The sequence below is a fragment of the Acomys russatus genome, chromosome 28, assembly GCF_903995435.1.
Source record: "Acomys russatus chromosome 28, mAcoRus1.1, whole genome shotgun sequence".
In the NCBI taxonomy this organism is placed as follows: domain Eukaryota; kingdom Metazoa; phylum Chordata; class Mammalia; order Rodentia; family Muridae; genus Acomys; species Acomys russatus.
In genome coordinates this window covers 42,209,465-42,236,237 of record NC_067164.1, presented here as the reverse complement: position 1 = coordinate 42,236,237, position 26,773 = coordinate 42,209,465, and the positions used below count along the sequence as shown (strand labels likewise).

The 26,773-nt window shown below is 46.1% G+C and overlaps 1 protein-coding gene across 1 annotated transcript in view; it reads right to left on the bottom strand.

Moving 5' to 3' along the window:
- Positions 1 to 266: 266 nt before the first annotated feature.
- Positions 267 to 26,773, bottom strand: part of Rpap2 (RNA polymerase II associated protein 2) — a 58,656-nt gene continuing 32,149 nt past the window's right edge. The window contains exons 11-12 of the mRNA XM_051170297.1: positions 22,586 to 22,654; positions 267 to 488 (exon numbers count right to left, since the gene is read on the bottom strand). Coding sequence (XP_051026254.1) covers positions 347 to 488; positions 22,586 to 22,654 — 211 coding nt within the window. The 3' untranslated portion in view covers positions 267 to 346. The remainder of the gene's footprint in view (positions 489 to 22,585; positions 22,655 to 26,773) is intronic.

Genomic DNA, 26,773 nt, shown 5'->3' with positions numbered 1-26,773 from the left:
GATGAGAAGATGTGATGGGGATTGATTTACATTCAGAATTTTAGATGCACCAAGATAGGAAAGATGTTTTCTTCAAGGCTGCCAAATACAAACAGCCAAAACACTAAGAATGTAACAATTATATAATTCCTGATTGTGTCATGGTTCTTACTGATATAAGTAATCTATTATATGTGTGTAATAAAGTAAATGTATATGTAAAAAAAAAGTTTAATTAAACAATAAAATAATATAAAATAAACTTGTGGCTGGGAGCATAGTTCAGTGGGAGACCACATGCTGAGCATGAATCAAAAACTCACGTAGGTAACAAAATAGTAAGAAACAACCCAACTTACCATTTCTGTTAGCAGCTGGTTCTAAATATAATGGTTAAATTTTCAAGATCTTCGCATTTTAAATGCAATTCTGTCAGCAGGGCAGCTGTAAACTGTGTAAATACCACATTTTTTGGAGAATCTTTCTGAATGCCAAGACTCGGCGTCAATCTGAAACCAATAATAGCAAATGTATATGAAGGAATGAGAAGGGCTGCAGGGTGCCATGGCAAACCTCCAGAGGAGGAAGAAGTTTCCTTGAAATAACAAAATTCCTACAGAAAAGGCTTTCCTAAGGTAGAAGTCTCAGAAGACTGAAAGCCATCTACATAGAATGCTTGGATTATACCACCTAAAAAAACCAAACCAAAACAAAAAGATTACCTTTTGGGATATAACTTGTTTTAACATTTTAATTTTAAAAATATTAAATTATGTATCATAAAGCATTTAATAACCAATTTCATGTTTTCTTTAAAACACTTCGGATAAATTTCTCTAAAGACTGACTAAATGTAATAGAGACTGTAATTCTTACCAAATATAAACAGTGCACTGTATGGACTGAATTAAAAGCTTTGTACATGCTGGACAAGCTACACTCTCAGCCCTAAGATTTTTAATTTTTTCTCTCATATATTACATCCCACCTGCGGTTGTCCCTCCCTCCCTCCCTCCTCCCCACCTGCGGTTGTCCCTCCCTCCTTCCTTACCCCCCCAAACACTGCCCACCATCTCCCTTCAGAAGAGTGCAGGCCTCCCAGGGAGATCAAACATGGCACATCAAAGTGCAATAAGACTAGGTGTCTCCCCTCATATTAAGGCTGGACGAGGAACCAGTTGGGGAAGAAGGTCCCAAAAGCAGGCACAGGAGTCAGAGGCAGCCTGCAGTCTCACTGCCCCACAGGAACACCCAGCTACACAAACACAGCTTATGTGCAGACGGCCTCGGTCAGACCCAGGCAGGCTCCCTGACAGTCCACGTGCCTTTGTGGCACATGCCAGGGGCCATTTTGAGAAGTGAGATAGTAGTTTGGACTAACTGGGTTCAGAGATGCCTGCAAATTCTCCCGTCTGGGCTCCCACAGGCATTCTGTTGCACTGGTGAAGGGTTTAGCTGCCTTACCAGTTCAGCTTGGGCTCAGCAGGGTAACTATGACCTCAGCCTTTGAGTGCTGACAGGAGTCATGACATGCAGAGCTGAGGGGCTGTCCTTGAGAACCAGGATATCAAGGTGCTTGCCCCGAGATCAGAGATATATATGGACATGTGCCTCTTCCAAGACTGAAGGCCGACACCCACTCTCCTCACTGTGCCAAAGCGAGGTGCCTGCTCCTTCCAGGACAGGTACACATGTATCATCATTAGCATGGGTGTCATGAGGGGGTCTTGAGCATCTGTTTCCAGCCGCTGCTCCACCCCAGATAAAGGGGATCAGAGGAGAACACTGCCCAGCTTTGAATGAAGCAGCAGAGAACACATGTAGACCTTTCTCTGTAGTTCCCAACACCACTCTACCTCTGTATCTTGTCTGCAGCGCTGTCAAGCCTCCATGAGTGCCACAGAAGTGGCAAGTGCCTCTCTACGCGATGTGTGCTGGAGGCTGATGGTCTTGGATACACGCCTTTTGATAGTAGCAGAGCTAGCACTGAAACACTCCAGGAAACACCCACTGCTGGGCAGAGGCCATTATGCCCACTGTGGGAAGAGCGACACGGGGACAACCCACACCCAGTGTTCTCTGTTGCTGAAAAGCGGTCTGTAGAGACTGTGACGGTGTACACTGTGCCTAAGTCATTAGCCACATCTAAAGAAACTAAACAGCGAGATGACAGTATGATGTCCAGCTAGATGCAAACCCAGCAATGACGGTGTAATGAAATGGTGACCAGGACACATTTTTCAGAGAGAGCTTCTCACTAACACCCTATGAAAGTGGTTGCGATGTCTACCAGACATGCAAACCCCAGGGAAGGGCACGGCAAGTACGAGAGGCAGACACCCATGATGATATCGGGGTCCCACAAGGACTTTTTATTCAAATTTGATGATGAGGAGGAGGAGGATGTGTACACGCATACACATGGTGTGTGTGTGTAAGCATGTGCTGTGGCATGCATCTGGAGGTTATAGGATGACTCTAGAGTTGGTTTTCTCTTTCCACCTCTTATATAGGTTTTGGGATGGAAAAGTTGCCAGATTTAGGCATCAAGACCCTTTGCCGACTGAGCCACTTCATTGGCCCCAAGAACATAAGTCTTTTCCAACGGATTCCAAAGAGTTCAAATGGATAAAATACTTGATAAAGAATTTAAAATAATTATGATAAAACTTTTTTTTTCTTGAATGGGACTGGAGAGATGGCTCAGAGGTTAAGAGCACTGCCTGCTCTTCCAAAGGTCCTGAGTTCAATTCCCAGCAACTACATAGTGGCTCACAGGCATCTATAATGAGATCTGGCGCCCTCTTCTGGTGTACAGGTGTACATGCGGGCAAAACACTATACGTAATAAATAAATAAATCTTTAGGAAAAAAAAAAGAAAGAAAATGGAAACCATCCACCAAAACTTGTAGGATTCGGCAAAGGAAATACCAAGAAGGATGTTGACAGCGACAGGTGCCCACATGACATGGGTATGGCAACACCAGCCTAACCCACTGGGGGTGGGGCATAACAATTCTACAACAGCTCATGACACATAATTGGTTCTTTGAAAAGATACAGCCAGTAAATCTCAGCAAAGAAAAACAGAAGCTCCAAATAAACCAGAGACATAAAGGGACATTATAACTAATGCCACAGAAATATGAAGTTCCATTAGAGACACTGTTAAAAACGATGTGTTAAAGCCAGGCATGGTGGCACACGACTTTAATCCCAGCACTTGGAGGCAGAGGCAGGTGGAACATGGTGAGTTCAAGGCCAGCCTGGTCTACAAAGGGAGTCTGGGACAGCCAAGGCTACATCAGAAACCCTGTCTCGAAAAACCAAAAAGGTAAAAAACATGATCTGTTAAACTGGAAGGTATATAAGAAATGGATACATTTATGAACACACATGATCTATCAACACTCAACTATGAGGACAATAAAACCCAAAAAAACCAATAGCAAGTCCCATAATAAATGTGAATTCCTAGTAAGCTTCCTAACAGAAAAGCATAGGAATAAATGGCTTCACTACTGAATTTTATGTATCTTTTAAGGAACGAAAACCAATGACTGGAATCCTTTCAAGTTTATTCTGAGGTCATGCATAGGGTTTGGGGTAGATTATCACAAACATGCAAGACTTCTCAAAAAGTATTTAATAAATCAAATAGGATATCAAGATCATTCATCACAAAGATGATCCAACACACTCAAATTAGTAAATAAACATCAAAAGAATGAAGGATAAAAACTATTATTTCAATAGAAGAAGAGAATTTGATGAAATAAAAATACTAAACAGGTCCATAAAGAGGTATTGGACATAGTAAGAGCTAATGTCTGAAGTCCTGGCCTCTCAGAACTATGGGACAAGGTGCCTATTCTCCTTGATCCTGGTCAACGCACTTCCCCACGCTGTCATGAGAGCAAGTAGACAAGAGAAACACGGCACACAGATGGAAGGGAGAAAACCAATCACACCTGTGTGCAGACAGTACACTCTAAACAGGAACCCAGCAAACACCACTGACACTGACAAAGGAATTCACTGAAGTAGCAGGCCATAAACATGAAAACCAACAGGTCTGGCAGGTGTGGCGGCGCACCTTAAAAACCTGTAGAGCATTGCAAGTAAGGTAGGCAGAGAAAGTGTTGATGGAGGATCACACAAGGTCTGTTAGTGACAGCAATGTCAGTGTGGGGCTGGAGATGCCTGTAGCCAGTCATGGAGACCACATTCCTCAGGCACCTGGTGCCAGGATCGCCTGCCTATTCACGCTTGGAGCTTTAAGTGCGCTGTGTAATTGTACTCCTGGAAAGCTAGCCATAGACAATTCCTTTACTATTATTTATCTCCTTGGAAAGTGTTTCTTCCACACCCTATTCTCTAATAGAAATGCAAATGGCCACAGCTATATAACATGGACCTTCTAAGTGTCGTTAGCTCACTGAAGTTGCTTCTGGAGCAGAGGTGAGATGCAAATGAATACACAGGCTCTAGTTTTGGTGCTGCACGGGGGCTACTTCTAGACAGTCCTATAGCTTCTCTAGAGAACAGGCACTTGACAAAAAGACAGGATGGTTTTGACAGGATGGATCGCTGTGAGTTGGAGGCTAGCCTGGTCTACAAAGTGAGTCCAGGACAGCCAAGGCTAAAACAGAGAAACCCTGTCTTGAAAAACCAAAACAAACAAACAAACAAAAACAAAACAAACTCAAACAAACAAAAAAACCAAAACAAAAACCAAACTAAACAAAACTAAACAAACAAACAAACAAACAAAATAAACCAAAACAAACCAACCAAAAAAAACCTATCAGGTGCCTGCAGCTTGAGAGGCCACTCTTGTATTTTCTGTAACGTTCCTCTCTTTATCACAGCCCTCATTTAGAGCCATGAAGGTGTTCTGAGCCTCCCTTCTTGTTTGTATACAGCTGCGTCCTCCTGCCAGAACATTCCAGAGCACCAATCAGGAGTTTGAAGTGCACTTTAAATGCATAGGTGGACCAAGCACTACACAGCGCCTTCCACCTCACTCCTACATGGTCCTCCTCACTTCTGTTCGCCTGGAATTCTGTGCTGTCAGTTGTAAGTCAGGGCCTGGGCCGCGGCAGCGCGCTACAAGAGGGTCTCTCCTCCCATCTTCCACGGGCCAGAAGTACTAGCCAAACAAGGAATAATGAAATGCAGGGAAGGGACATTCACAGTGGTCACTGTGGGAAGAGGAAAAAATAAAGATATCTAGTTACACCTCCAGCTTCCCAAACCCTGACATGAGCTTTAAAGATAATGTCTAACTAGGCAGACCTGGTCTAGGTGTAATCTGCCTTTACGGACCCATGTCCTGGCTCCAGTCTTTCCTGCAAGGTAGTCTATTAAAAGTTGTCAAAGTTACGTGAAATCTCTTTCCAAGAGACAAGTTCCTCCTTTGGCTGGCCCTAAGCTTCAGCCTTTTTCTTTTCCCAGTATGAAGTTCCTGGGGGAATCCCAGTTGCCCAGGGAGCATTGTTTCAACGGTGTAGCAAGCAAAGGGAGGGACAAGTGTCTCCAGAACACCTGTGTTCTTAACAGGACAGACACATGGGAAGTGCTCATTCTGCTAGGAGGAAACAGAGCCAAGTGTTCCTGGGCAGGCTGTCTAAAACCAGCCAACCAAGCAACCAGCTGGATCCAACAAGAACAGCCATGAACCAACTCTATTACTCAGTCTAGACCCAAAATCCCAGGCTCAAGTGATGATTCTCTTGGCTCAGCCTCCCAAGTGTTGGGATTAAAGACACACTATGCTCAGCTCTTAGACTCCGCCTTCACGTAGTGATCTGGTCTTTTTTTTTTTTTTTACAAGATTGCTGATAAACTACTACTTTGACCTCCAGGGATGGACACTTGACACTGCCACGTGGAGCATGCTGCAACGGTGAACATATCTTACACTTTATAGACACCATTCTTCGTACATAATTGAATCTCAGAGTTTTCACTTTGTTTCTCCCTCTCTGACACACACACACTCTCTCTCTCTCCCCCTTTTTTGCTTTTCAAGACAGGGTTTCTCTGTGTAGCCCTGGCTGTCCTGGACTCACTCTGTAGACCAAGCTAGCCTTGACCTCACAGAGATCTGCCTGCCTCTGCAGGGATTAAAGTTGTGCACCACCACAGCCTGAGTTTACTGTTCTATCTTGGACCTTGTGGACTTTTGGGAGGGGCTGAGGTTCCTGAAAATGGCTTAAGCTAACACCAAGTCCTGCTCGTCCTTCTGATGCCACGTGGCTCCTCCTCATCTCAACTGCTGCTTCCTTGTGCGCCACCAAGCCTGTCACTAGGAGAATGAGCGCCTCAGCACACACACACACTGTCTGCATTTACTACCACAGACTATAGCACAACAAACCTCAAGACTACACTATGAAATGAAGTTGTCTTCCACTTCAAAATTCACCTGCCAGATCTTATCAAACACCCCCCCCCCAGTTAAACTGACTTTCTAGGCCCATATGTATATTTTCTCCCCCTTTTGAGACAGGCTACGTTGTTCAGGCTGGTTTCGAATTCCAAGACTCAAGCAATCTTTCTGCCTTAGCCTTCCTACCCTCATTTTAAGTTATCCTTTCAATCTTTTCATTAAACAATAACCCATCATACATTGAAAGGGACTGAAGTATCTATTTTAATCCTTACACTTTTAATAGTGGATATCAAAGAAAACTACAGATTGAATAACTTCTATCTAATTAAGAGATACCAACACATCACAGTTGATATTTAACAATGTGTTTTCTGTAGGAAATATCTTTAAAATCACTGGTAGAGAATGTGAATGGCAGTGAATCTTTTAAAAATAATGTTTGTTTGTTTTTTAAGTACCAATGAGGGCACAGATGATACTGAAAGGAAAGGGCTGCTTAGCACACCTTACACTAGATGGTGAGAGCTTAGCACACCTTACACTAGATGGTGAGAACTTAGCACACCTTACACTAGATGGTGAGAACTTAGCACACCTTACACTAGATGGTGAGAACTTAGCACACCTTACACTAGATGGTGAGAGCTTAGCACACTCTAGACTAGATGGTGAGAGCTTAGCACACTCTAGACTAGATGGTGAGAGCTTAGCACACTCTAGATGGTGAGAGCTTAGCACACTCTAGACTAGATGGTGAGAGCTTAGCACACTCTAGACTAGATGGTGAGAGCTTAGCACACCTTAGACTACTAGATGGTGAACATCTGTTTTTGTTTTTGTTTTTAAAGGCAATAAAAAACTTGTAACACAGCTGGGAGTAGTGGTGCACGCCTATAATCCCAGCACTAGGGAGACAGAGGCAGGCAGGATATCTGTGAGTTCTCTATAAAGCAAGTCCAGGACTACACAGAGAAACCCTGTCTCGAAAAACAGAACCAACCAAACAAAACCAAAAACCAAAAACAACAACAAAAACCTTGTAACATATAAAATCACAAACAAGAGAAGAAATCTCTCATACAAACTCCAGGGATTCAAATGCCAACTCTGAAAACACAGAGGCATGAACAGGCGGTTCTTTACCATGTGGCGAACGGCATGACAACAAAAGCAAAGCCAAGTGTGGGCCAGCACATCATGGGCACGCCCTTTAGACCACTGCTCCACATATGCCACCTATCAAACGGAGAGAGTGCGTCAGGTTGGGGCAGGCACTCTCCACTGTCATTACAACATCTGGTCATCAGGACCTGTACACAGTGAGTAGGAAGAGTTTCAAAGTCTGGGCAGGACACCTGAGGGATTTTTAATAAAACACAGTCAAGGATTGAGGGCTGTGAAGACTATTGATTAAGACTCAGAAGTTACCCAGAGGTCATGGGTTTGTAGTCTATCACTAGATAGAGACATAGTAAGAGTTCATGTTTTTGTTTATTGAACAATTGGTTAAACAGCAGATTCCATGCTGTATTCCCTGTAGGGCAATGACAGTCAGCGGTGAGCTTGGCTTTTTCAGTGGCCTCTCCATCTGACCCACACGGCTGTGGTCACGGCTCCATGTAAAGCCCCGGAGTCTCAGACGTCTCTGGGCACCTGCATCAAAACTCATCTGAAGTAGGAACATTGTGTCTGGGGCTTTTTCTGAGAGTCAGACAGGCCGTTGTGAATGACACTGGGCCACACATCTCCCTCATACAAATGATCTAAGTGAAGAAGGAGCTGTGAGAAGGCCTGTGTGAGTAAATGTCACCAGAAAGCACAATGCTGTACGGTTTAGGGGTGGAGGAAGGGGCAGGAAGCAAAAAGCCACACTTTTTTTTTACCTATCAGATTTGAGAAATTACTGGGTTCACACAGAGTTCTGCCGCAGGGAGGGAACCCACTCTCTTGCTCACCCTGCATAAAGGCCATGAAAATACAGTGACTGTTAAAAGGTAACACTGGCCTTAAAAGAAAAAACCTCCAGACCCTCACCTGGCTTAGATTCTGTATATTAGAGCTGGGAAGGAGACGGTAGGAGGGAATTTTCTGCTCAAGAGAAATACCGTCTTAGTTTGCACACATTGTGTGTATCATGTTAGTAACATACAAAGACACATGAGCTGGAGGGGAGGCTCACCCCTGTAATTCCAGCCTTCCCAGGCTGGGCAATGAGGACTACCACACGTTCTAAACCACCCTGGGTTAAAGTTCCAAATAGGAAATGTAACAGAAGCAAAGGCTGCCGGGACAGTTTCACTTTTCATAGGTTTATGTAAACTGCTCAGGCTCCTGAGCGCTGGTTACGGCACTGCATGGCTGAAGCATCACTGAGAACGGCTCAGGTGAAAGTCTAAGGCAAGTGTGCCTGCAGCTGTGCTCTCTGAGGCTACGGCCTGACTTCTCAAATGGGACTCTAGAAACTGAGCCAGGACTTACCGTCCTCACCAGAACTGAACGGCAGAGGGTTAAACTAGAGCACCTCTCCTTATCAGCCTGCACTCACTCAAAAAGAATGAAACCCCAGTGACCTGTGACCAGCAACACAAAAGCTTGAGATGTCACCCATCTTCAAAGTTCACAAAATACCTTCCTCAGATAGGAAGAGGTCAGATATAGTTTCCAAAGGAATTCTGCCTGTATATTTAGGGCTCTTTAGGATACAAATAATCAGAATTTAAAATTTCAAGTTTCATTCATATTTAACATGACCCCCCCCCTTTTTTTTCCTGTTTTTTTGAGACAGGGTTTCTCCGTGTAATCCTGGCTGTCCTGGAACTCACAGAGATCTGCCTGTCTCTGCCTCTTTAAGTGCTGGGACTCCCCCTTCTTCTTGAGACAGGGTCTCTCTGTGTAGCCCTGGCTGTCCTGGAACACAGAGATCTACCTGCCTCTGCGTCCTGAGTGCTGGGGTTAAAGGTGTGCGCCGCCACAGGCCAGCACCTTGACCTTTCTTTACCCCATTCTTTCTTGGACGGAAAGCAGAAGGTTCAATGCCAGCAGGGAGACCACAGACTTTGTCTAGCCATGGGATGAACTTCCCTCCTACAATCATACGATAAGCAGCTGGGCTAAAAGTCCAAAAAGTCACACGCGACACAGCCTTCCCCTTCTGTAAGTAGCACAGGCCACGTGCCACGGCCACTACTTCAGGGCACTTTTCAGTTTTGTTGACCCTGACAAGGAAACACAGGGAGAGGTCAGAAATCAATTTTACCTTCATACACTTTGTTTCTCTTGCAGACCCCAGCCCTGTATCCTAGCTGGCCCCCTTGTAGGATTCCAAACACAAATCAGTGATTTATAACTTTGTAAAAGATTCTTTTTTTTTTTTTTTTTTTTTTTTTAAATGAAACTGTTGGTCTTCCTGTGAAGCTGCAGCAGGTGTGAACGCCACGATGAGGCCAAGTGACTCTGAAGGTCACGTAAGCCAGTGACAGAGGAGCAAACAGCCCCAGAAGCACCCACAGTCTGCACTGGTAACCGCGAGACCACAGCAGCTCACACATCGCATTCATTTTAGGAGCCGAGCAGGTCTCATGGTTTTCAAAGGCCATTTGTGTATGCTCTTCAAGTAAAACATGAGATCTGCCATTACAAGGTAAGCATACTAAGGAAAGCGGGCAATCCTACTACTAACACCCCCCTTCAATTTCGTGCTCTGCCCAAGCACGCCTGGTGCACACAGCTCAGTCAAGACCCCAGTTTTTGGTTCTTTGTGTACAATTAGCCCCTAAAACCAAAACCTGACGTCTTACAAAGACCTGAATTGAAACTTGTGAATCAGTCACTAGTAAATGTATTTTTTAAAGTTCCTGATGTGATTCTTTTTTTTTTCTTCTTTTTCCGAGACAGGGTTTCTCTGTGTAACCTTGGCTGTCCTGGACTCACTTTGTAGACCAGGCTGGCCTCGAACTCACAGCGATCCACCTGCTTCTGCCTCCCGAGTGCTGGGATTAAAGGCGTGCGCCAGTAGGCCTGGCTCCCCTGATGTGATTCTAATGGGCAGCCAGGACAGAGAAACTACAATTCAAAGTGCCCCCTAGTTGTTTCACCTGGATCTTGTGGTGTTGCCTGGGCTGGCTTTGAGCTCTCTTGTCTGAGGCTGAGTAGCTGAGACTCTGGGCACGTACGCTCATGCCTGCACTTTTGAACTGAATTTTTGGTCAAATGCAATCATGCTGAATCTGTGGTTATGTATTACCACACTCTAGCTGTCCGCCGGCTGCTGACAGAAACTGAACAGTAAAGGGAATCTTCTCACAGGCAACCAGCTAGGGGAGGTAAAGGCTGTCACGGACAGCTCCCACTGCATGTTAGACAGGTAAATAAGGACAGTCATGGTGCTACCACCTGCCTGCTAGGACAGGCAATCGGTGGGCGTGGCAAACTCCACAGAGCCATGTCAGACATCACAATCTGGGAAGTCACTAGATATTTGAAAAACTAACCTGTTCTTAGGAAATTCTGTGCATCTGCAGTGCATGCTGGCCACTCCTCCCCCACCTCCCTGCTAGCACTCCACCCACCCGTCCTCCCCACAACCCTCCCTTTTTCTGTCTATTCAGTTTGTTCTGTGATGCAGTGAGTTTAACTAACTCCGGCCATCAGTGTGATGATGCGTTTGGCGTTCTCTGTTGGGGCCCGGCGGGCTCAGTACAAGGCACACAGCTGAAGCCAGTCATCTCCAAGAGCCTGTGAGCCTCCACTGCCCTTGTTGACAGGCTGGCCTTGTGTGGGCCCGCTGAGGGAGCTGCACCTGTGTGTGTTCATGACTGCAAAGGCTGTACCCTGAGAACGGCAGTCTGCAGGCCTCACCCTATCCTGCAGCTCCAGCATTCTTCCTGTACCATCCTCTGTGCTGTTCCTGAGCCGTGGAGGGATGCTACAGATGGCCAGCTGAGGCCTGGCCCACAGTCCTTGCTTGGTCTCTGCACAGCAGGCATGAGCCTCTGCAGGCTCCACTGTTTACCTCAGGAGGAGACTTCTCTATCGTGCGGCTGTTTTGTCTGTGTTAGGCCCCTGTGTAAGGTCTGGCTCAGCAGCTGAGACCTGTACTGCTTGCTCTCCAGTGGCCTTGAGTTCTGGTTGTAGCACCCACACTGGACACCTTATAGCTGCCTGTAATTTCAGCTCCAGGGCTCTAGTGCCCTCTTCTGGCCTCAGTGGGCACTCAGCTCAACATGTCCATGCACACAGACACACATAAATAAACATAATAAAACTAATATTTAAAAACCGTCTATTCCAATCAGGGTTAAACGTCAGTGAAGAGAATGTAATAGCTGGGTGGATGGGCGAGACACACGGCAAATGGCTCTGCAGAGCACAACCTCAGGTGTTGTTTTGAGATAGCGTCTCTTTGCTGTCCTCTCACTGAGTGTGCTAGCCTGTGAGCTTCCAGGTGTTGTGTCTCCACCCTTATTACATGGCTGCTGGAGACTCAAACTCAGGTCTGAATCTTTTATCCACAGAGTCACCTCCCCAGCCCCTTGCTCTCTTTCTGGAACCAATCTCTTGCCTTTACTTCCTGAATCTTTGTCCCTTTATCTTAGCTACACCCAGCAAAACTGCAACCCAAGATCAGAGCAGTTTTTCCAGAACACAGGCTGACTGTAAACAACTAGGGCAGGACTAGGAATGAGGGTGGGAGAAAGGAGCTCGACTGGTAGCACCGCACTTCATCAAGGTCATGTATGTCAATCTCCTGTAGCTCTCGGTCAGCTGCTTTTCTGCATCAAGGACCATTGTCACTACATTTCCCCCAGACCGCAGCTCTGTGCCCTGAGAGCACAGCCTCCTGCCCACCTCACCACAAGGCAAAGTGTCCACCTGGAAACCCATGTGACCAGAACACACTCTTCACTACACTCTCCTGATTAGAACACTCGAGCTACTCTCTCTGCTTGTGTCCACAATCCCATTTCTTTGAATGTCTTTGAAAGCATGCTGCCCTCGTATCCTGCCCTTGGCTCCGAGTTATTAATTTTTAATGGTTCTTCCCCCGTCTCTTATTGAGGTGACAACGAACATGAGCGTCTTTCTAAGTGTTGCTATCGAATCTCTTCTCCTCTAATGTGTGTGCGTGTGTGCGCGCGCGCGTGTATACACGCTGCATTTTCAGTACTAAGCAATCTTTTTTGTTTCTGTTTCTCTGTGTAGCCTTGGCTGTCCTGGAACTCACTTTGTAGACCAGGCTGGCCTCGATCTCATAGAGATCCACCTGCCTCTGCCTCCCGAGAGCTGGGATTACAGGTGTGTGCCACTGCACCCAGCAAGTACGTGCTCCTTTATGGCATAGATACATGAGCTGTTCCAAAATGGTAGCAGCGAGCTCTCAAGTTTGTACATAGGGACAGTCAGTGAGACACTAACACCTAGGACAGTCAGTGAGACACTAGTAACGTAGGACAGTCAGTGAGACACTAACACCTAGGACAGTCAGTGAGACACTACTAACGTGAGACAGTCAGTGAGACACTAACACGTAGGACAGTCAGTGAGACACTAACACGTAGGACAGTCAGTGAGACACTAGTAACGTGGGACAGTCAGTGAGACACTAGTAACGTGGGACAGTCAGTGAGACACTAGTAACGTGGGACAGTCAGTGAGACACTAGTAACGTGGGACAGTCAGTGAGACACTAGTAACGTGGGACAGTCAGTGAGACACTAGTAACGTGGGACAGTGAGACACTACTAACGTGGGACAGTCAGTAGACACTAACACCTAGGACAGTCAGTGAGACATTAGCAGGAGGATAGTCAGTGAGACACTAACAGCAGAAAGCAAAGGACTCCAATGTCCTTCCCTCCCCTGGCTCTTACATGCTCTAGAATTCTGTGAACAAATGTAAGAGAACGGAAGGATTTGCATTCCAGCCCCAAGAGCAAGATTTTACCTTTAACTAGTGTGACCGTGAAGAAGCAAGAAGAGTGTTCGGCCTCCGCAATACACAAAATAAACAGACATAAAGCTAAGGAAGGAAAATTTTTGGCAAGCACTCTAAAATTTGAGAATACTAATTTTTCTTTTTATAGCTTCATTTAAATTTGAAAGACTATGCAATAAAACGGATTTCACAAAAACTAGTTAAAAGGAAGCCTCTGGAGCTGGGCATGCTAGCGCACGCCTTAATCCCAGCACTCAGGGGGCAGAGGCAGGTAGATCACTGTGAGGTCAAGGCCAGCCTGGTCTACATAGTGAGTCCAGGACAGCCAAGGCTAACACAGAGAAACCCTGTCTTGAAAAACCAAAAAACCAACCAACCAAACAAAAGGAAGCATCTGTGCTAGAGAGAGCCTTGCCCTTGCTGTCTGATGAGTGACTTTCTGCCAGTTATCCTGCCTCTGCCTGCCAAGTGCTGCTGATCAAAGCATGTGCCACCATCACTGGGCCAGACAGCTCTTTGACTGTTTTACCAATTGGTATATGCCAGTGAATTTAAATAATTTAGCAAACGGTAGGTGTGGTGGGCGCATTTATAATCCCAACCCCTGGGAGTGAAGGCAGTAGACTAAGACCGAGGCCAGTTTGGGCAGCAGAAAAACAAGGAAACAGTTCTTTACAAGTGTGCTCACTTAGCTAATAGTTATAGACCTTAGAAAACACGGCTGGGGAGACGGCTCAGAGCTATGAAAGGGCCTGTCGCTACCTCTGTAACTGGAGTCCGACCCCGAGATGCACACGACAGAGGGAGGGAACCGACTCCCACAAGCTGCTTGGCCTTCACAGGGTGTCTCGGCACAGACATGGCCCCCACTCAATAACTTACAGCATAGTTAATTTTTAAAACCTAGAGGTATGAGGATGTGTTTTTAGTCGTGTTTTTAAACTATAATTTGTTGATGCATTTAGTGTTGGGGTGGGCGTATCTGTGGCAAAGCACGCTGAGGAGGTCCTACAGCTCACAGGGCTCTACTCCTTCACCTGACTTACTCAAGGAATATACCCCCAAGTTAGTCATGGGGGGCACACGACACGAGGACGCGGAACAGCAGGAGCCCACCCCGTGACGACAGTGACGGAGGCTCTGTTTGTGTAAGAACAGTGTTTCAAAATCACTCCACTGACTGGACATTTGTCCTGATTTAGCACTGCTTCTATGTTGTCCACACAGACTCCAGAGATAAAGAGAAAGTCTCTTGTCTTACAGAGGCTTGTGCTTACATATATATACAGCTTTTGGAGGGGTGAACTCCATGCTCATGTCCTGTAGACTGACTCGTAGGCCATGGGAAGATAAAGGCATGAGAGGCAGAACTCATAAATGTAAGACGCGAACCGCTGTACAGGCCAAAGCTCAGATGGCTGGCCTACTTTCCCTAGGGCACATCGCTATCTGAGGTAGGAGGAGAACGAATCGGAACCTCTAAGTGTGGAAGCAGGGAGAACTTGTGTGCATGTGTGCACACCAAGGACTAAACCCACACTAGCTTCGCGCACTCAAGACCAACACCGAACTCCACTCGCCTCGTTCTTCATGTCTGAAATAAAGATTATGAGTAAACCTTCCCCAAGTAACACTGACTTCAAGCCAAACAGAGAACCATAGTGGGGAGAGCAGGTAAGGAGGTATGCTAAGGGCTGGAGGGAGAAGAGAAAGGTAAATACACCTTTGGGGACAGTCCCAGAGTCTTGGACATGGCAGCCATCTTCCCAGGCCCTCACAGAACTCTGCCCGCCTCCTGCACCACTCCTCCCTTTTCGCTCAGCTGGACGCCAAGGAACGCACTTGCAGCTGCTGGGACAAGCGCTGCCTCACCAGAGCCCGAGCTCAGTCTAACTCCTCACATTTCCACCCAGTGAGGCTGAGGGATTTGTGCAAAGTGGAAGTGAGGGCTTCAGGACTCACGCACAAGTTCTGTCTCTAGGCAGTGGGACTGCACTAAGAGCTACTTAGTAGTTAACCCTCCCTCACGTGAGCTGGGTGCAGCGCTGCACTCCTGTAAGCCCAGCACTGGGTGTAGCGCTGCACTCCTGTAAGCCCAGCACTGGAGGCCGAGGCAGCCAGGGCCACAGAGTGCGACTGTCTCAAAAAACAAAACAAAAATTTACCTTAAGTAAAAAGACAGAGTCATCAAACTAAGAAACTATAGGTACATAAGGCATGCAGTGTGATGGTTCAAGATCAGAGAGGACAGATAAGAGAGCACACTATAGAGGGCCATGCCATCATGGGCTCTCCACTTCAGAGCTTTATCTGGAAAATGGAGATAAAAGCTTTGATTACAGAAGCCCATAGCAGCCAAATAAAATAAAGTGTTTTCCTTCTAACAGATGGCTCATGCCCTGATGATGTTTAGGATTACCTATTAATAAGGAAGCAAGGGTGCTGTCCACCGATATTTCTAATTCAAAAGAAACAAGTCCTTTGTAAATCACTGTGGAGGGCTATATTACATGTATGTTTGTTTAAGGGGCTGGGGTGGAGCACCTCTAAAACTTTATATCTAAATCCTGTTTGTGGCGGGTCTGTAAAGCAGCTGTAGATGAGCAACAGTTTGTTTTCATCTCTCCTGCTCCTGGGCAGTGCTCTCAGGTCTGTGGCTCCAGCCTTCTGCTTTTCAATGCTGTGTGATGAAGTGGGATCAAGCAGTGTGCCACACAGTGATGGCCGCACTCTTCCAGTGGTGAGCCCCAGTGCTGGGGTCCCACACAGTGATGGCTGTACTCTTCTAGTGGTGAGCCCCAGTGCTGGGGTAACGATCACTCAGGGAACTTGAGATGCACAGATGCTCCTGACCTGAAGCTCTGGCTAGTGAGAGCTGCTTGCCACCAACTACTGTCATCCTCGACGATGCTGGTGTCTGGGAATGTGGAGGAAGTCCCCTCCCCTTTTTTTCTGAGGTATCTTGTTTGGTTTTTCTTGTGGGGTACCAGAGATGGAACGCAGGGCCTCACGCACTGGTAATTTTTAACATGGATTAAGACAGCAAGTTATGGATAAATAAAAGACTAAGTTATAAAATTGCTGGAGATGTAGGAAATTCTAAGGAAAAAAAAAAACTCTGTAGAAAGTAGGCTTTGGTTAGAAATTTTAAAAGGTGTTATTTCTTTAGAATGTGTTTGAATTTTGGGGTTAGGGAACTGGCTGAGTGAGTAAAAATGCTCACTGTGAGAGCCTGATAAGCTGAGACAGATCCCTGGAACCCACGCTAAAAAGCCAGGTGCAGCAGTGTGCATCTGCGCCCCAGCACGCCCACCCCAGATGGGTAAGCAGAGGCAGGACTGCCTGACCCTGAGACTTTAGGTCAGCCAGTCTACAGCTGGAGGCCCGCTGGCAGAAACAAGCCAGGCCCTGCCTCAAGCAAGGTGCAAAGTGAGACGTGATGCCCAGAAGTCATCCTCTGTATTCCATGCTTCTCTGTGACATGAGCACGCCCTTAACTGACCTTCTGTGCACCGCTCTGCTGGCTGAGAGGAAGGGACCTCAGTTAAAAATACAAGTGTTAGTTATAACCCCTAAGCTTCCTTAACCTACCAAACAGTGTCATCAGCTGGGGACAAGACAAGCACAGGACATGCAAGGCTGTGGGCACTGCGCATACGAGCACCCACAGTGATGGCTGGATGCAAGGACGAGACACGTATGAAGAGTCAGTGTGTGGGAGCCTACACGCTGCCAGTGACTGTGGGATTTGCGCTACTGCAGACAACAGTTCAGCAGTTTCACAAAAGGTTAAACATGACCTAGCAATTCACTTCAATGTGTACAACTAAGATGCATCATACAAAGCTGGCCCAGAGTAGGAATGACAGCTGAGCAAATGAGTGCAGTGTGTCCACAACATGGACTAGTATTTGGTCGTAAAAAAGTACTGTTATATGCTGTGACAGGAACAAAGTCTCTAAAAATGTGTTAGCTGAAAGAAGCCAAACACAGACAGACACAACCTTCGTGATTTCATTGATTTGAATATTCAGAATAGGTGAACAGATATACGGTCATTCCATACCGTTCCAAGTGTGGTCAGGAGGAGAAATCAAGGCTGAACTCATATGAGGCTTCTTTCTGGGGTGACTAAATTGTCCTGTTATTACATAGTATGGCAAATACTCTAAAATCCAGGACAGTGTAGAGATTAAAATGGGAATTTTATCTCAAGATCAATTGTAAATATTCCATAATTATAAAAAAAAAAAATCTTAGTCTTCTAATATGGTCTCCAATAGCAAATGTGCTTTGGAATGGTAAGGGAGATCCGGTTTCAGGAACACTTGTAAGAACCGTCTCTTTGTTTTCCAAGGTGTGTGCACAGACTCTTAGGAGGAAATGAGTGGTGGAGTTAAGTGCTTTAGAAACCGTCAGCTGAGGGGAGAGCCCAGCAGCCCCAGGGAGGTGGTCTCCAGAGGGCCTGGCTGTGATGCTGCCTCGGAGTGACTGTCTGCGTCCTGATGGCTTTTGTTTAGAGATCGTGGTCAAGTTGAGCTCGTTTAAAATACCATTTCCCAGGACTCACAAGCTACTCCCTGAACGACAGGAACGCTCAAAGCTTTTAGAGGGAATAAACTGCTGGATGGTCTCTGACGACAAACAGGCCACAGTTCACTGGAAACAGCAGTTCAGATAAATAAAATGAAAGCAGACACTTTGGAGACGGCGTTGAAAGCTTTCCATTAGAGAACACCACGGGCGGCAGTGTCGGAACGTTATGACTGGCAGGAGCCTCTTCCCTTTATCTTCTCTGAGTGATAGAGCGCGGTATTCATCTCCTGCACTGGACAGCCAAAGTTCCAGGGAACGTGACACATTTTTAGTTGAGGAAACTTGATCCGCATTCCTGGCACGGGGGCTACATACATGGGATGCCGTTTCTTTGGCTGCCAGTTTTGGATTTCTCACCAGCATTGGCATAGTCCTATTTTGTGTTATAACTAGAATTTCATGACAATGGTCCAATCCAAGGAAACAAAAGGCAAAGGCAGAGCAAAGGAGTGGTGGGACAGCTGAAGGAGCTGACCTACGGCGTCCTCTCAGGGACTCGGGACTATGAGCACGCACAGGGGCCTGTCGCGCCTCTGCCTCGGTGAGACAGGGATTACCAAGCAAGGAGAAGTGTAAGGGAGCTCCGTGCCGGAGGGTGCACCCTGATGCAGACTGTACTTCCTAATTTGATGTATAAACAAACTATATATCAATAGGTTTTGTGTAGTATAACACATAGGTCCTAAAATGCAGAAAAGCTAACCTACACACACTCTTTTGTTAAAAGTAACATAGCAAAGATTGTAATAAAAGCCTGTACGTAATTAGGGCATATTTATTTGGGAAAATCCAATTCAAGTTGTATTATTCCAATGTATAGATAGCCCTTCCAGGAAGAATCTAATTTGAAAATAAGATTTGGTTAGATTCGATTAGAAAAATTATTACTTAGGGCAGTAATTACTCAGTTATTTCACTGCATTTCCAATCAGTTCTTCTTTGTAAAAGATCAATCAATGATCACTGTCATTCTGTGCCTCTTGAAAATCTTTAACACGGGGTAAATAAAGATGAGAGGGCGAGGACGGCAACTCCTTCACGTGAGATGAACACACACTGCTTAAATCCTGCTTGAAGGGACTCTATGTGTTCTTGGCAACTAGTTAGGCTCTGAACATATAAAATAAGCCAACCAATGCTGCAGTCACAATAGCTATTGAAGCCCCATCAACTCAGTGAGTGAGCTGTGAAGCATTCCCCTACACACTCAGATCACCAGCGGTGCCACCTCCACCACAGTGAGTCTATTCCTGAGACTAGATTGTTATAAAAATCCAACACATGCACCGAAGCATGATATGTTGTGATCTAAAGTTTTATCAGTGGTAGGTTTGTGAAAGCTCAAAGAAAATCACCAGGAAAAGATTATTTTCTATTTTTAAAAATTCTTTCTTTCTTAAATACTTGTGTGAAAACTGAAGCCCTGGCACTTCCTGTGGCTGTGGGCTAGCATGTCTTACAAAGGCACACTCCCCAGGCCCTGGTAAGAGCGCCACAGAAGCGTAGAATTCTGAGATGCTTTCATGTGTTCAATGAGTATTAGCAATAAAACTTTAATATTCAAAGAACTGTACTATACTGTTACACTATTTATCATACAAAATCATAAATATCTTATATAAGATGACTGGACATACCAAAACCTGAGAGGACTATATTTTAAAACATTTATTTACTTAGTGTGTATGAGTACAGGTGTACACATGCCACAGCACGCGTGTGGAAGCCAGAGGACAACTCTCAGGTGTGTGTTTCCTCCTGACAATGGTGGGACTTGGGGGCCAAAACCAGGTCACCAGGCCTGCGTGCTGAGCCTCCTGCAGTCTAGAGAGCCTTCCTCAGTAACAACAGTTGCTCTACAGGATTATGTTTGGTTTTGAATATGCAACTTAGAAATGCCTGTAAGTTCTGAGTAACTTGCCTTGAAAATCTGGAAACAGCTGTGAGGATTTCTGCAGAATGAGCAGGAGAGACTTTTATGCCTATACCCAGTTTCGTGGCAGGGTCACTGGCCACAGTATATGCGGGGCTCCCATTTCTCTGGCTGGGGGTCTCTGTGGCTGTCTGAGCTCTCTACACTTTCCACGGTAGGGCTGTCTGTCCAACACTGACCCTCACCCCATCTCTTCTTTGCACAGGGTAGTGCTATATTCACTAGAAAGTCTCTTAAATTGGACATGGGTAGAAGGTGGTGGGATGGCATACCAAGGATAAGCACCCCTTACCGAGGAGACACATATTTAAATTCTAGCCCCAACAAGTGTAGCAATATTTATTTTAGAAGGGTGCTCAAAAGAGCTGTGGATGAAAGGGCTGCCGGCTAAGCAACAGGTTCCTAAGGGGTATGTGAGAGGCTAAACGGATACTCTGAAAAAACCAATTAGACAGTAATGTACCGAGATGGAAGTCTTAGGAGCTAATGATGAAAGAGAAAGGAAGGCACCTGACACCTGCAGCTACAGCCTGTGCACACAGACTGCTTAGGAACTGCTAAGGACACAAGATTTCAAAAACAAAACCTTGGGACATGGGACCTACAGTGACCAGTGATTTTAGAAGAAGCGAAAGACTTACTCCAGCTGTCAAAAGGGGGAAGATAGCTCTAGCTGTAGCATCAGGGCATAAGAAGAGTGGCAGAGGACACAAAGCAGTGCTAACAGCTACAGCTTAAGATTGCGCATGGACAACCTGACGCGCTTAAGAAGCTCACAGCCGGGTCCAGTGAAGGGCTGTTACACCAGAACCCAGAAGCTGAGCAGCACAAAAGAACCAGCACAGTGTAGTTCCTGTCACAGGACACCTGTTAAAACCAAGCAGCGCTTTTCCTAAAATTATTCTTAGGCTCTAAATACTTGTTTGTTTGTGTGTGTGTTTTTGTTTGTTAGGTTTTTTGTCTTTTCAAGACAGGGACTTTCTGTGTAGTCTTGGCACCAGCACCACCAGCATGAGCGTGTGTACACATGTGTGTGGAGGTCAGAGGTTGACGTTGGTGCCTTCCCCAGTCGACAAGGCCTCTCAGGGAACTGGAGCTCACCGACTCAGGTGACCTGGCTCACCAGTGAGTCTCCCATGCACTAGCTGCCACACCAGGCTCTTACGCGGGAAGGAGCCAGGGAGCCAAGCTCAGTCTGTAGCTTAGCAGCCATTTTGCTGACAGAAGCATTTCTCCAGCACCAGAGCTCTGTGTTTACAGGGAGAATTATAAGGATTTTAATACTAGATTGTATTATTGTATTTTTCCTTTTTCTAGGGGTGGGGTGTTCGAGACAGGGTCTCTCTGTGTAACCCTGGCTGTCCTGGACTTAGTAGGCCAGGCTGGCTTTGAACTCAAGAGATCCGCCTGCCTCTGCCTCCTGAGTGCTGGGTTAAAGGTGTGCGTGGCCACCGCCCGGCTCAGGCTTTTTGCTGCTAGACATTTGGAATGTGGCGGGAGCTTGATACAAACAGCAAAGCCTGGTCACGCCTTCAGCTGCAGAAGCACAATCCCGAGACGACTGCTCACGCCTCTAACATGTCACCCAGACAGTCTTCCCTCTCAGGTCATAACCCACAGAAGCAGTCAAAGACAGTGTCTATGTGCGCTTATTGCCAGGCATAGCACACTGTGGGTAGCCAGTTATTGATATTTTTCTGTCAATGACCAAAATACTTACACATTCCATAAAGTAGAAAAATCTTTTAAAGATTAATAAGATATTTTTCATGAATGCCAATTCAACTGGAATACTGGATAGTAGAAATAACAAAAGATTTGTTCTTAGGGCTGATTAAAAATTTATACCAGAGCATCAAGTAAAGTTATTTTCTGTGTTCTGATTTAATGAATCCTGTGAGTTGTATCTGGCTGGGTGACACAGATTCCAGCTCACTGAAGCTTACTCTGATCCACCCCACACAGGCTTCCGTGGGACAGGGAAGGCACATGTCAGACCAAAGTAATATCAAAGAAAAGGAGAGCAGGGCTGGAGGTGCCACGAGGTCGACGCATAACATTTCGTGACCCGCAAGCGCCCGTAAGTCTCCAATTGTCTATGGGCTCCAATGACCTAACAAAGGCGGCAGTGCAGTAATGCAGGGTGAATGATCCTCAGAAGACTATTCTAGCTCAAGCTGAAGAACACTACACCTAATAAATGGCTTTAACCCTTCTGAAAACTAGCCTTAGAAGCCACCAGTGGTTTCTTAAAAGGTGAGTGAGTTTTAAATGTTTCATGTATACTTATTTAGTGTTTGCTTAGCTCTTTTAAACCTGTTAATTTAAAAATGTACACTCACAAAACAAAACTACCTACTACTATTAAAGACAAACTATGTCCAAAAATAAAAGATATGTAAAAACACAGATATCAAACAGTGAAGTCATTCCATCTTAATAGAATAGGTATTAAAACGAAATGTAAAACACTGTTGCATCAATCTTGCATATGGAGATATTATCTAACAGGAGATAAATATTTATGAAGACCGAGATTCTCATAAGATGGTGGAAAAACAAGGAAACAATTACAGCTTCTCAGGATATGGTGCACCCCTTTATCTGGAAGCGACCTTATTGCTTAAGTGAGGAAATAAGGCACAAAGCATGGAAGCAGCTCTCCCCAAGACAGCACGCAAGACCTGTGCCCGTTTTCCCTAGCCAAACTGTTCACTTGGAGATGAAGTCTGAGAGAGTACTTACAATGACAGCAGCACCACCGCGATTAACGTCCATTCCACGGGCTTGTGTATAATGTTCCTATTTGATAATCTGAAAGACATCAAGATTGGCCTTTGGATTTTAGTCCGTGGAAAGAATTATGACTTAATGTGTCAAAAGGTATCTGTAGATATCTGTCTTGCTTCTCTGTCAGGAGGGCGTCCGGGGGCGTCAGGGGGGTGTCAGGGGGATGTCAGGGGGGTGTCAGGAGGGTGTTGGGGGGTGATGGGGGGTGGCAGGAGGGTAACAGCACAGCTGTTACTGGGACTTGACTTTGACTGTCTCCCACCCAGGCTGTAAGAGGCGCAGACTGCGTATCTCCTGTGCTCAGATGCACTAGGCGGCGTGGGGTGGCTGCGGATGGTGGAGGCACTGGCCTCACTCTCACATGCGCACAGCAACAGGGTTACTAGAGAGAACAAGGCTGTGAGCTTAGCGAGGGACACGAGGTCACATATATGAGTAGACGCTGAGGCCGTGGTTTGTACCATCACCCATTGACGCTACCAAGGTAAGTGCTCTGACCTTACTTTTACCTAATAATCTTTAGCACTTTTCAGCTTGTGCTCGGTGGCAGCAGGCTACTAAGGGCTGTCAGAACAGGCGTGCCAGCTCACCAAGCTGTAAGAACAGGTCTTTGCTAAGAGTCTGGAATACATAAGTGGTAGCTTACATGTGCCTATAAAGACTAAAAAGTACTTTGACTGATGATAATGGTATCTGGAAACCTTTAGCAAAACATTCCTTATAGCACAGGAAAACAAACTGCAGCATATTTAGAGCACTGAACACCCTTAACACGAATGACCTGGATCTACACATGCTACCTAATCAGCCTGTGAGTGAAAGCAAACACGGCATGGCTTCACTTCCATTAAGCAAGGATGGGCAGCGCTGAAGCCTGCCAGCGGACACACGCCTGTGGTGCCTGCGCCTCACAGGACAGATGGCCGCCTCTCCCTCTCCCTGATTTTGTGTTCTTGTCCCCCTAGACCTCACAGCGCCTCCCCACATATTATTTCTTACTTTTCTCTTGCCTGGGGGAAGAAATCTGTGTTCCTCCTGTTTACTCAAAGTACCCAAAACAAGTGCCTGTAACCAGTGGCCATTTGAGTCAGTATCTTTGTCTATGTCTGTCTTTACTTAACATCTGAATGAAATTTTAGAAAATTTAAAATCTATTCATTAGCTTTATCAATCTGGATTTTCTCTATAACTTAGAATGCTTATTCAAAATTTTAAAAAAAGTCTGGCTATAAAAAGGCAGTACAGTGTAAGTCAGCTAACGTGGACATTAGGCCATCTCTAACACTTCCTAGTGCTACAGACTCTGATCCATACTAATAATGTAAACCATTAAGCCTGGTGTAGTAGCACACCTTTGCTCCCAACACCGGAGAGGCAGAGGCAAAGGAATCTGAGTCTGGGCTAGCCGGGTCTACAGAATTGGTACAGAAAAGTCAGCACCACGTTTCCTCACAGGCTTCTGCACTGATCAAGGGTGCAAGAGGCACATGCTGCCAGAGCCCCTTCCCCTACCAGCTGCTCCACACAGCTGAGCCGAGCAGTCCCTACATGGACTGAACCCACCTGGTTTCTCCCTCTCTCCCGGCATCACCTGCCAACATAACCCTTAGTACCACTGGGGCCTCGTCTCTGAAACCAGTCTGACAGCACCAAGTGCACTGTGAAGCAACACTCTCAAACCCGTCGGCTCTGGGCTGGATCTCTTTCCTCAAGTCTGGTCTCTGCATCAGATGGTCTGCTTGATACATGCAGCACAGGCACACACATGTTCTGCACGCTCAGGGAGATTTTTCTATTCCCAACCCAGTTCCATGGTTCTTGACCAGATTTTTCTCCTCTAGCCTTTGACAACTTTCCCAGGCTTATCAGTATCCTAAATGTTCAACGACTACGTTAGGCTCACTCCTGTTTTCAGACTTTTAAATTTTTCATATGATTGGGAGCCTTTCTTGCATGTGTCTGTGCACCATGTGCATGTAGTGCCCACAGAGGCCAGAAGAGGGCGTCAGACCCCCTTGGAACTGGAGTGACACATGGTTGTGAGCAACCATGTGAATATTAAGAATTGAATTCAGGGGTGGTGGTGGCGGCGGCGGCGCACGCCTTTAATCCCAGCACTCAGGAGGCAGAGGCAGAAGGATCACTGTGAGTTCTAGCCAGCCTGGTCTACAAGTGAGTCCGGGGCAGCTAGGGCTACATAAAGAGAAACCCCATCTTGGAAAGAAAAACCCACCACCAATAAAAGATAGCGCAGCCCGTTAAGTCACTCTAATAAATTCCACACGCGCATGCACTCACTCTCTTTCTGTCTCTCTTCCTGAGCACCCTGGGTTTCTACCCCGAGGCCGTTCCTCTGCTGCTTGAACTCAGGCCCCTCTGGAAGGCAGTCAGTGCTCTTAACTATTGAGTCATCTCTCCAGCCCCATTTTCAGGGTTCTTAAAAAATTTTTTTTTTAATTTGGAAATTTAAAACAAAATGTAGAGATGCAAATGGCTGAAGAAATTATTTTGGATTCTGCTATGAAACTAATTTTTCTATCTCTCCCTTTTCTTCTGCTTTATGTTGTTGCTCTGCCTGCTTTTCCTTAGTCATGTCTAGGAGACGGGACCCGCTTACAATATGGCCGAGCTTGAGGCCTTTTGTCTATCCATTTCATAAACCATCATCTTATAAAACTTTTGTTTCTTGAAAATAATATTTTCTTTTTTAATATTTTAAATTTTTACATATACATTTATATTACTATAATATATAAAATAAACTACATAGAGCAAGAAGAACCTGAGACAATCAGGAATTCTATTAGGTTTCTTACTTTTTCATCTTTAGCATGTGCTGTGATGTGTGCTGGTCTGTGTGCTGTGGCACACACATGAAGGTCAGAGTCAGCTTCTCTAGAGCTGGTTCCCTCTTCCCCCTTTCTGTGGGCTCAGGAGATCATATGTCAACAGGCCGAGTCATCCTGTCTGCCCTGGTTTCGGGCGGTTCTGTCTGACAACTTCAGGCAGCAGCTCCCTCCTGGTCTCCCATTCGCTCTTTATGCAGAGGCCGCTGACCGCTGTCTTTCCCTCGAGGTTAGCTAAAGCTGAGCTTTCTCGCTCTTCAGTCCTTATCCCCCCCAACCCCCGGCCCAGCTTCTCGGAAGAAGTGGAGAATGTACTGGAAAAGAGAAGAGCACGCACAGCCATGCACACTAAAACGTGTATGCAGCGTCTGTCTGGAGGGCCGCCGTGAGATAAGAGCTCTTCTGTTTGTTCACTGTCTTGTAGCAAATAACCTAGAACCCAGCGCACAGCCATAGGAGCCCGAACAGCAGGATAAGCGTGGACATAAAGATGACAAGAAGTACGATACAGCCTGTGTGTGTGCATGTGTGTGTGCGCGCACGCTCATGCACAATACAACCTGTGTGCATGTGCATGCAGACAATACAACCTCTCTTGTGTGTGTGTGTGTGTGTACATGCACAATACAGCCTCTCGTGTGTGTGTGTGTGCATACAATAAAAACTCTCTTGTTTGTGTGTGAAACAGGGTCTCACTATGTAGGCTTGGGCTGGCCTGGAACTTACACAGACTGGCCCACCTCTGCCTCCGATTAAAACTGTGTACCATCAGGCCTCAAATTCTGTTTTTTGATGTTTTTAAACCTCTCAGTTAACATATATTTAAGATTTCATGAGTTCATTTTGTCATTCAGGGAAAAAAATGTGGCACTGTGTAATCCATATCACTGTTCCAGGCACTGGGCAAACAGAAGTAAGAGGCTGTTTTAGTTGCTTTTCTATTGCCCTGACAATGCACCATGACCAACACAACGTATAGAAAAGTGTACTGAGGCCCCCAGTCTCAGGGGAGGCCACGGCCACGGTGGCAGGAAGCAGCCATGGGCATGGTGCTCACTGCAGCAGCTGCGGCTGAGGGCTCACATCTCATTGGAAGCAGGACAGGGAGAGCTAACTGGGGTGGCCCGGGCTTTTGACCCTCCAAGCCCACCCCAATGACACACTCCTCCGACAAGGTCACACCTCCTGATCCTTCCTAAATGGCTGCACCAGCTAGAGACCAAGTGTTGAAGCGCACGTGTCCCTGGGGGCCATTCTCCCTCAAACCACAGGGACTGTGCTCTTGTCTTGCAGTGCT